Source organism: Lates calcarifer, linkage group LG5 (assembly GCF_001640805.2).
Source record: "Lates calcarifer isolate ASB-BC8 linkage group LG5, TLL_Latcal_v3, whole genome shotgun sequence".
Taxonomy (NCBI): Eukaryota; Metazoa; Chordata; class Actinopteri; family Centropomidae; genus Lates; species Lates calcarifer.
Window position 1 is genome coordinate 3,723,110 of NC_066837.1, and position 12,305 is coordinate 3,735,414.

Genomic DNA, 12,305 nt, shown 5'->3' on the forward strand with positions numbered 1-12,305 from the left:
GTTCAATGTGAGGTTAAACAGATATAAACATTTTGTATCAGTCAGCAGATGATCTAATCTAATGTGGACTGCTTTTACTTTTTTTTTTTAACTATCTGATGTCATGTCTTAGTTTTCCTGCCTTTTTTCTCTCTGCTCTAAAACAAGAACATGCAAACTCCACACAAAAAAGCTCCAGGCGAACTGGAGCTCAAACCCAGTACCTTCTTGTTGTGAGGCAACGGTGCTAACCACTGGTGCTGCCTGCATGAGATTATTTCAGTTATATTTCTAAACTTGAAAACAGTGTCCGTCATTTATTACAATAAGGTCTTTTCTTATTTTTTATGAAGTTGCACAGATGCTTTATAAGTACAACTAGGAGTCTACTGAGAGTCTTACTGGTCAAACTAAGTTATCAGAAAAAAGTTTGACGTCAGTGTTTGGTTCTCTGAGAATAGCCAGACAGTCTGCTATAAATAACGCACACAACACACACACACACACACACACACACAGACACACACAGGACTGAAGGAATTCATAACCAGCGCAGGGTCAGACCACCCGACTTCTATACATCACCATGGTGACACAGATGGCTGTGAGGTGCAGGAAAGCAAAAACGAGAGATGAAAGGATTGAGAAGAGGGAGGAGGAAAGAAACAGAGGTGATGCTGATACAAACACACACACACAAACATCCAACCCCATGTACAGGAACCTGCTGTGCTAATTACTGAGTCTGTGGTCCTTTGAAAGCTGCTGCTCACCTTGGATAACCCCCTACTTTGTCACACACCTAGATGCTGTACACCCTCTAACCATCTCTCTACAGGAGCCAGTGTGTTATTTCAGCACCCGCAGGCTCAGTGGGTGATGCCAGACTGACAATAATATGTATTGGCATCAACCAGCATGACGGCAGAGCAGCAACACATGACATCATCTGGGAGAGGGAGGAGGTAGAAATTAAATCTGTGGGGTCAACATCTCTGGTGTGATCTGACTACTCAAAGCAGTGGAAGGCCAATAAGGAACTGTTCAATATGGTACTTCATCTAACTTTTTAATAAGTACATTGAGAGTGATAGCAGGAACATGTAATATCCTCTTCATGACAGAAACAGTTCAGATTCATGATGTTGATTTTTTTTAAGATTGATAAAACAGTGCAGCAATTGACATACCCTAACCCTGTTGATATTTAGATTAAATGTTCTCAGTTTTTATTGATTTATTTTTTTTACTATAGGTGTGACAAGTTACTACTCTGCATTCATGTCCAATATTATCCATCACAGCAGGATATGAAATGTCAATTTAAAAATCTGAGGAGTTCACTAAAGCAGTATAACTAGACAAAGCTCGATGATCCACTGACAAAATTCAAAGGAGCACAAAAGATCCAGCCAAACCACATCTATCCATCCTCAATCAATACCATCCACCTAATGGCTTAGAGAACTATTGATGTCACAATTGGATTATTGATCACTTCCTCTAAACAAATGGCCTAAATGTTATGGATGACATTCAGCACAATAGGCTGAGCTACATCACAGAGGGCTGGAAAGCTGTGAGAGGCCAAGGCAAAAAATAGGATAAAACTGATCCATGAAATTGTGATGAGGTGAGTGAAATTTTAAGACCAGGAAAAGGGTGGACATGAAGGTAAACAGAACTGGTTTTGCTGAGCTCTATCCCACCCTGAGGCACAGAGGGTTCATAGGTGACAGAGGGCATATAGGGGCCATGTGACCTAAAATATATAGATGAGGTGGTATGGGGAAAGACTTAAAAATTGATTGATTTACCATGAAAAGGCTGAGTTGACATACATGCTTCTTATTTGTGCTTCTGACTCTTACTTTTGTCTACACTGCTTGGCAAACATGTAAAGGTTCTTCATTTAATTGGTGATATTCTACCTATATTACAAAACACCACAAAATTACAGCTACTTCATTCATGAAATGTTTTCTCTTAGTTTGCCAAAAAATATAACCTTTAAGCTTCATCTTTCAGATTTCCAAGTCCAACCCACTGACATGCACTATAAATTTTAGTGTAGATGCCATGAGGGCTGCAGGCAAACTAAATGTAATAATTAAAGGTTAAAGGTAACACCATTACTTTTAAATAAATTAGACAGACTGAATAAGATACTACTCTGAGTTACCAATTTCAAATTAATTTCATATCTCTTACCACTCTGTCTCTCCATAGCCCACTCAGACTTTACCCTCCACTCACACCAATGAGAGTCAGCAAATTAAATTAAAAAGTACTTGTGCTCTGTTCCACGGCCCTCAGACATTTTATTAAACTATCTCATTTGTCTGTGCCATTGCTAATACTGGCTCTAACTGCTGTACAAAGTGAAACTTATGGATGTAACAGAACGGTTAACCAGGGAAAGGTTGACTATTAAAATGAATTGCAGCTTCTGCTGAGGAACAAACGGGTAAAATAGGATCTGCAAATTCTGTGATAAAAGATAGCGTAGAGCCTGCAGAACATATTATATGAAAGTGTTCATTTCAAAACAACAACTGCTGCTTGAAATTTTTTAAGATATTCCTCAGAAGTGCATTATCCTATTTTTGTTACAAGCACATATCTTACAATGACATACATACATCTGGTCATCACACATATTAATGCAATTGTTATGTTTTTTTTCTCTATTGCTGATATACATAACACAGTAGAGAGCAACAATGACACAAACATACTGTATACACACACTGTTCTCAGCTGGGCATAGACAGGGAGTGATGGTGCCAGGTTTTGATGACTGCTGTCACTAGCAATCACTCTCTCTCTCTCTCTCTCTCTCTCTCTCTCATGTATACACATACACACAAAAACACACAAAACCATGCACGAGTGCATATACCAACAAATATTACTCCCCCCCATTATCTCGCTCCCTCACACATAAGTGTGCTGGCTGCATAACGTGATTCACACATATTCCTCTATGCACACATATTGCCACACACTCCATCAGTGGGATTTCCTCATGGGTGCCTTTTCCCTGTCTGCGTCACACTGATCTGTCAACATGTGGCAGCAAACATTTCAAAGGTGGGAGAAACAAAGGAGGAAACTGGGGGGGGTACGATAGAAGTGATATAAAAATGACTGAAACAGTTAATCAGAGCAGAACTGGCAAAGAAGTAAAATACATACATTTTTGCTTGATGACTTTTAGTTTTCAGATCCAGTTCAATTACAGTGAAGTTGAAAACAATAGTGATAAAAGACATGGAACATAAACATGGTCGATATTTGGCATCTAACAGTCCAGTGGGTTAAAAGAAAAAGGGAAATGAAGCACTGAGGAAGATTAGGGAAAACAATCCTTAAAAAGGATAGAGAATATACATTTTTACCACAAATTTTAAAGAGTGAATAAATACATAAAGTGACAGAGGAAGATTTAAGATAAAATTGGGACCAAAAAAAAGAAGAAAAGACAGGTCCTTGTATGCAGCCTTTCCACCAGTTTGACAGGTAGGTACAGTGACATTAGCATAGTGATTAACAGACACATTACCATAATGATTAATACCGGCATTAGCATAAGCACCGTGGCTGGGAGAGCATGGGAGAGAGCCAAAGAAACACACGTCAGGAGAGTAAGAGAAAGAGAGAGTATAAAAAGAAATTATGTAAAGCGATAGAAGACACTAGAGAGGATAGAAACAGTAATTATGTAGAAGAAAAAACAAAGGGATGAAGACAGAAGATGTCTTTTTCCATCACAGCTGTTGACAGCTTCAACACTGTCCAACATGTCTTCATAAATAACTTCACTCTTCATCCATGCTGCATGTGCAGTTATGAGACAGGAGTGTCTCAAAGAGGGACACTAGCTGTCAGTTCTATTCTCTCTGGCAACACAACCACATTCTATATCCTTATCTGTAGGTAGACACACTGACCGCTGCATATGCATACAATTGTGGTTATCAATATTTGTTAAATAACCTAATTGATATCTCAATCAGACTTCAGTCTGAATGAGGGGGAAGAAAAATCCTGCAGCAATGATTTTCTCACATGGGCTAGAGCTCAGCATGGAATCAGTTTTCCACAAGGCACTATAAGATTAAGACAACAGTAAACATGTCATACCTCTGATTGATGAAGTCTTCGTTTAGGTCAATCAATAATAAATGCACCATTTAGTTTTGGGGAACAATTATAGTTCCCCTTTGGAAATCCAAACTGCTGTTTTGATGACTGGAGTGCAGCAGTGAAATACATAATTCCTCAAAGTTTCAGCAAAACAAGTGCCACCTAACTCCAGCTAATAAATGGCAATGGCCAGAGGTAAGGTGTAATTGAAAATGCCAGAGCAGAGCAGTGACTCACATCATTGACTAAATCAGATCGGTGGATCAGGTTTGGATGGCCTGAATCTGATCCATTTTTCTGGACTTCACCGCTGAGAATATAACGAAAGCCACGCAGTTACAAGTAAAAAATACATTGTACACAGAGTAATATAATACAGCAAATGAAATACATTATGACATATACGTCATGACACGCAGAAGGCGTTAAAAGGTAAATTGGAATTACGGTTCTTCCAAAATAGGCATAAACATCTCTGCATCTGGTCTATACACACAAAGGTCTTAAACCTAAAATCTTAATGCATTAGGCAGAGCTGAGCATCAACCAATGCTATATAACAGCCACATAAACATCTCAAATTATGATCTTCCAGTATTCAACAAAACCAAAAAACTCTAAGCAGAGTAGATGGAGGCTGCACAGACGTACGCCAAGACCAGCAGCAAAGCACATGTCATCTTAGGTTGCCCTGCCAGAACTAGACAGGTCTTGTCAAGTCTATTCACATAGACAACAATTACAATCTATGTAAAACAAGAAAACAAAATACCAACTCTTCAAAAAGAAGGTGGGAGAAACAATCCATTTTTAATTTCCCCAGAAAAAAAAACATGCCAAATATTCTAGTAAGGTAAATCAGGCAAGAGTGGCAACCATTATCCTAAACTTACACGTCCAAGCAAAACCGAATCATAGCCATTTGATTGGTGGTGCTTACTGAGGGTAGTGAATCGTGCAGAACACTCTGTCTACCAAGCACCATTCAGCACAAAAGTACCTTTAGACATCATTAAAGGTATCACCTGCAGCAACTGCCGGGAAATTAATTTAGCAATTAAACTCATTTTGTTGAGCAGACATCTTGTAAAAGATAGTCCAGTTTAGCTGCATTAATCCAATCATCATCCAATCTCATCACCCAACGGATATTTTACAGCAATCCCCTCGTATTCAATGATTATTCCAGAGCTGTCAATTAGCATTACATAGAGTGAATCTCGTTTTTTTCATGCAGAGCACTGGAAAGGCCAACACTATAGGATACCCATTACCCAATGATGATATATATGACCGCCCCTCCACATGGACACCCCTATAATTAAAATGTAGTTATCTTGATGTAATGTATGCACGCTACACTTGAAACCCATATAATTTTAGTGGTAAAGTCTTGTCCAAACAGCCCATTACAGGCATCAGAGGTCGTTAAATTGCTGCTATTAGCCAAACCATTCAGCAGCCAGACATGGTATCACATGACCAGGGGGTTTGAGGAGGGGATGCTCATCAGAGGTATCACGTTGGGATGACCAGATGGATATAGGACAGACCAGTCAAACAAACTCACAAAAAATATAACAGGTCCCATGTGATATTTTTATGGAACCATTAAACCTTCAAGCATAAATTCAAAAATGCACAAATCAAAAGCATTCACACACAAGGCACACACTTTGACAAGGTCTATTTACACACTGAATAAGGCTTTGTGTGTGTGTGGAGTGTGTGTATGTGCAATAATGCCAGCAGCATAGAGGGCCACATGTGTTGGTCCAGAGGAGATTGAAAGTGAATTGGAAGCTATTAATCTGACCTTCCCTTGCTATCAGATTTGGTTTGGAGCAGAATATATATTCACCCCAAGTGCTCTGTTTCTCTTTGCACAACCTGCTTCACTTCTCTCTGTGTCTTTATCTCTCCATATATCTCCCTCCTGTCCTTCCTTCTTTCCAATCCACAGGTACAAGTTTAGATGTGGAGAGCAGCATTTTACATATCAGCCTTTGAAATAATATCCATTAATCCCTTCCCCCATGCTGCTCTGATTATCCCTTCTCTGTGTGAATGAACTCGGCTGTCTCTCTGCCTGCGAGCTGGTTAAGATGATATTCACAGCACCACTCTATCCTCACTTTCAGCCCAGCATCAGTGGCATCACACAGATGTGGATACAATGACAGTACTCCCTGTTGGAAACAGCTTTGTTGTGCAAAGTTGGGGAGAGAAACTGCAGACCGTGACATGTTTGCCTTAACATTTTACTTCTTATGCAACTTTGCAGTCGATTCAGCATGGAAATGTACAGTTTAGCAAAAACAAATAGCAATTTCACAGGAATGGTAAGACTGCTGGCAGCACCTCAGTCTGAATATGATATACTGTGTGGAACCAGAAAACTCAGTTCCAACTAAAGTATTTCTCCTCACCACTTTTGTCCTGGTTCTTCAATTAAGTAAACTGACTTTATTGTTTACAAGTGTTCTCCATCCACCATTTTCAACATAATAAAGCAGGAATGAATGCCTTTGGGTAAGATTCAATAAGATAAAGTTTAGGTTGGAACAAAGTGGATAGTTATATAAAGTCAAGTGCTGTAAATTTTGCCTGGAGTAAACAGCTTGGGCCTTGAACAGCTGAATTAATGCCACTTTTCCACAGATCTACTCATCCATCAAACAGGTCTTAAATATAAACAAAAAGTCCATTACAACTCCATTATATATATATTTTTTTAAATTAACATTGAATCAAATGACTGTACGAGGGGGCTTCAAAAAGTTTATGGAAAAAGTAAAAAAAAAAAAGCTAAAATTCATATGCAGGGATTTTGATCTCAATACACCTGTACGTTCTCATACTAACGTGTCATAACATGTTCAAACATCATAACTTACTGTATTATGAGCAGGTTTGTAGTATTGCATATCACACTGAGAATCCACATCATACACGGTCTTGTAATAGACTAACTTAATGAAGATTATAATGTTCACTTTTTGTTTAATCTGTTCTAGAGATGTTGCAGTAATTTTCAAGACGATTGAAAGGTATTTCTAATATCTATTCTACCATAACTGATAGTTCTTTTGTTTCTCTATTGTTTCTCAAAAACACTTCCTGGCAGGTTGCTTTTGTGGTGTTTTTCTCACACACAGAAAGTGAAACAACCATAAAATGGACATTTTGGGTGTGAGTTAATATGGATGACAGAGAAAAAGACCCCAGCAATCATACTAAAATGAGCAGCTGAGCTGAATAAGCCTACTACCCATAGTAAGCAACACAAAAGTGAGGTACAAATGAAAGACGGGAGGTAAATGGAAAAATCATGTCCGACAGCGGTTTGGAATAAGTGCAGAGTGACAAAAGTTTGATCTTTCTATTACTGCAGATTGCCAGAGGTGTTCTTTTTGAATGTTGACTGCCAACTATCTCTCTCTGCTTCACTGACGCCTTCTCTCTGCGTCTGCAAAATGATTTAACACAATAAAAACTACACATGATTTACTGTCTAGAATGGAAGGGGTGAAGAAGAGCGATAGAGACAGAGAGAGAAGGAGAGGGAGGGGGAGCTAAGCCAGCAGCTACCACAGAGCTCCTTAAACCTGGATAACTGGCAAACATGAAAGCTTTAAATCTCTAAGCCCAGTTAACTCTTTTTAGACCCCTTTCCAAAACACACTCTTTCATTCTTCTTTCTATTAGCTCTTTAACTTGAACTATATATTTTCCATTTCACCCTTCTTATGATAAAAATGCTTTATTTCAACTTATACTACTTGAATTTGTCAGAGTGCCCTCAAATTTCATCCCACTGGGGATCACTCAGCTGCGGAGTTAAATTTTCTTATTATCTTTTTTTCAAATCAGTTTCACTCTGTCTTCACCCAAATTTTGCCAATATTCCTCGTAAATGAAATGAAGCAAAGCCACACATACATTCAGACAAGTTCCGGGAGTGGACTGAATGTATTCATACACACAAAGAAGATTTCACTTGTGGATCAATTTACTGCACCACTCAATCTGAACTCACGATGTGAGAAAGTGGACCTAGTCAATATAAGCTTTTTCATTTCAGGGAAGTAACAAAGACACAGACACACACACACACACACCTACACACAGCACATGCACATGCCTTTATATTCACTCATATTTCCTCTCATTCAGTTACAGTGATTTGATTGAATGCTGAGACATGGTGAAGTGAAAACCAACAGCTGTGTCTTACACAGTCAGGTCATCCTGACACAGTGAGCTGATTTGTAAGACCTTTTAAGACCTCCTAAAGCAAAAAATAAATAAATAAATACATTTCTATCAGTTACACAACCTTACCAGTGACCAACTGAGGCTACAATACTTTAACAAACAAAATTATTGGATGTGTGAAAAATAGAGACATAACTTTACTGCTCTAAAATCCTTAGTACTAACGAGGCAGTAGATGTAAAGTTTGGTCTGGGCTGAGCACTCTACTACTCTCACTTGTTAAATTTCAGTAATCTTAAACTGTTAGAAATTATTTGCATGCCAAGATTAGCCTCCCAACTCTTAAACAAACTAATCTTAGCATGTGGGTGTGTTTTGTCAGCATTAAAATCAAAATATAGTTATAACCTAGGAGAGCTGAGAGATTTGTTTTGGAGGTCAATGGGATATTTTGACCTGGTGTGGAGCTCTCCACTCAGTAGCTGACCAAAAGCTTGTACTTGTGCCTCAAGAGAAAGGACAATGAAACAGAGACTGGATATTTCGCCCTGTTGGTGCTACTAGCTTAAAGGTTAGGAAATTAATCATGGCATTACAATTCATCCTCTAGGCACAACGGCAGGACAAGCTGAACAACAGACTGAAACAGCCAATTCTAAAGCAACACTGCTAGTGTGAATAAAATTCTTACCATTTCAGTGGCAAGAAAAATTCAACAACCAAGATGGGTGTTTTTGTCAAATATTCAGGAATTTTCTTTTCATGCTGATTTGCAAAACATATAACAGAAAAGCAATAACTACTTGTGAATTTCCTGTGCGGATTAATAAAGTCTATCTAATCTAATCTACAGCTGAATAGCCAAACTAGCTACAGGCCATTCAACATTAAAAATGATCCAAAGGGCATACTTATTTTTTCTCATGCTAGCCTAGCTCCTGTGATTCATGAAACAAGTGCTGAAATCATATTCACAGCTCTCTGACATAAATCTTGTATTTACCATAACCACAATTGCACCACAGGGCTGTAAAAGAACCTGTGTTTGTTCTTGGCAGTAAGTCTGTGCATGACACAAGAGCTTTGTCTAGTGGGGAAAATGATACTTAATTCATTTGTGAGGTAGCACAGGAGACAGCACTGGAATACTTGTAACAGAGACATAGGAGAGACAGCAGGAGAGAGAGAAGTCAGAATTAAAGAGGATCAAACCTCAATCAAAGCAAAGTGTTTTTCTCTGATTTACCTTAAGAAGACATTTCATTCAGATCTGAATGGATTGCTTGCCTGTTTTTTTTGTTTTTTTTTTTGCCTCTCCCTCACTGTTGGTTATAAATTCACGTCAGGTCCAGTCAGAAGCTAAAGTGATGCCTGCTTAATGGAAAGGTAAGAAGTCAAAAATGTCTACAAACAGAACGTTTCTTTCAATCCCATTCAGGTTCCATCTCACAGCAATCTGTTATGTCAGCTGACTTCATGCCTAGGTAGAAAATACCGACCCTTACTTATGGAGAAACACATAAATAATGCAATCATGGCTTTAACATACCCACTCACATGCAGACAAACAAACTAAAGAGCAGCTGTAAATACACATTGACTCATATCCATACTATATTTGCTATATTGCTTCTCCTTCTCTCTTATCGCACACCAGCTATTGATCTTTTCACTTCTTGTCTCTCAGAGTATCTTTCTTCCCCTTTCCCTTTGTTTCTCTCCACCCTTTCATTTGTCTGTCTCCATCTCACTGCATCTCGGTTTCCCTTTATTTGTCAGTCTCTGTTATTATCCTTATCTTTTCTCCACCTCAGTGAATTTCAGTCAGTCATAACCCTGCATTTCCTCACACTCATTCTCACTCTTTACACTCAGTGGTGTTACTACTTACAGATACATCAACTCTGTGTTTGGGGAGTTTGTGTGTGAGTCACACATCACCTCACTGTAAGTGTAGCTCTTAAGAGGCTTGATAAGCAGTGTCTGCTGAACCTGGGAGCATCTAACACAGAGGACTGCTTGCACTGTATCTAGCACTCCTGTCATTTCCTATACAGGCATAGCCACAATTTGAGTGTGTTTGTGCATTAACTGGTGTGAAGGAATGCACACACACTACAAAAAAATGCAAAGATGTGTGCCCTGCAGATTAAGACTGACAGGTCTTCTGTGGCCTAGATCAGAGAAAACCCTGAAAACAGTGGCCTGTAACCTCTAAAACAAAGATTGTCCTCATTGTAGATTCAGGTTATTTATTGCTTAAAAGTAGCTACATTTCATTTGAAATATGCTCTAAAGCTACCTGCAAGCACACATTGTTGTCAAATATTTTGTGTGTTTAGCACGTGATCTACTAATTATTTAGACTTAATTATGCTTGGGATAGATCTCAAGACATATTCTGCAAAAGAAGAAAAGCTCAAAGGTGTAGTTTGGCCCTTGGATTTCTATAAGACCACTAAGTTTAGAAATTAGGTGATAACATAGTGATTTTGACTGCCACAACATTTACTTTGACTTCAGTTCAATCTACATCTAAGGTCACAGAGATTTCTGTAGTATAAAGGTAAAGCCACATAAAACTGACCCTCACAAATTGCATGGCATTAGTAATTGCAGTAGAATACATAATCAACCTCTGTCTATGTCTCCACCAATTATTTGTGCAAATTTTCCAACATCCAGCCAGCTGCGTCTGTTTGATAAATACAATATGTGCCAGGGACAGAATGTGTGAGATCTGAGGTGTATCAGTAAATCTGGCCACCAATGTTACCTATACTGGCAAACATTTGGACTTAGATCCAGCTTACCATGCACCACACACACAAACAGTAATGTAATAAAAGAACAGGGTGGCTTCATCAAGGGAGGTATGTTCAAACCTTGCTCCTCTCTTAAAAATAATCAATGAGGTATATCATACTTAATAAGGGTATTCCCTTATCATTATTAAATGCAGCTAAATGGAAATTAAGGTTGGAAACAGGGGCTGTGAATTTGTCCGGTGAGGTGAAACATCTAAAGCCAGGGTTTGTGTTGATTCACAACTGAATCCATCACCTACTAATAGAAAGATTTTGAGAGAAATTATGGCTTTCTCAATGTTCTTTAATGAAGGATGCTGAATGATTAAATGATGATGGATTAAGACAGACAGGCACTTTTGAAATAACAAACTCAAACTCTCATTATTCACAGTATAAAAAGGATATGGGCTGGAAACCATGCGGATGCACCAGCTGCGAGGGCAGGTTGTCTGCTTGAGGCAGAAGAAGACCACAGGCACCAGCTCAGGGTAGGGCACTACTAACACACTGGTATCACTGCTGCCATCATCTTCATCATCTTCATCATCTCGCTCACACTCCACCACCTCCTCTTCCTCCTCCTTCTCAATCCTCTCTTCTTGAATAATCCCTTCCTCTTCTATTTCCTCCTCTTTCTCTTCCTTTTCCTCGGGACATGGGAGGTGGTACGGGGAGGGTCTGCGGGGGGAGGAGGAAGTGACGGCATCATCACTGCTGTCGCCCCTGGCTATGGCGGTTGTTACCCTGGAGATTGCCGCCGCTGACGGTGTTGTTGCTGTTGATGTTGCAACGCTGGGGCCCTCCTCCTCCTCGCTCGTCATGGCAACCCAACGGTCTGGGATGAGAGAAGACAGACAGCGGGATTTAAAATAAACCAGCAGTTCATTAATAGGATAAGCAACACTAAGCATACATTTACCCCCACTGTGAAGAGAAAACACCAGATAAAACACACAAAACAGGCATAGGAAAGATTCCAAAACTGAGTCGTATATATATATATATATATATATATATATATATATATACACCTTTTTACTGCAATTTACTAATACTGGTCTTCTTCCATCTGTAGTACAGAGAGAGGACAGTCATATTCACAGGGCCACAAGAAGTTAGCTTCTCAGAGAAACATAAAAACAGGATAAA

The 12,305-nt window shown here is 39.0% G+C and overlaps 1 protein-coding gene across 1 annotated transcript in view; it reads right to left on the reverse strand.

Moving 5' to 3' along the window:
* Window positions 1-11,308: 11,308 nt before the first annotated feature.
* LOC127142433 (uncharacterized) overlaps window positions 11,309-12,305 on the reverse strand; it is a 54,451-nt gene continuing 53,454 nt past the window's right edge. The window contains exon 3 of the mRNA XM_051070255.1: window positions 11,309-11,991. Within this exon, the coding sequence (XP_050926212.1) occupies window positions 11,309-11,991 (683 nt within the window). The remainder of the gene's footprint in view (window positions 11,992-12,305) is intronic.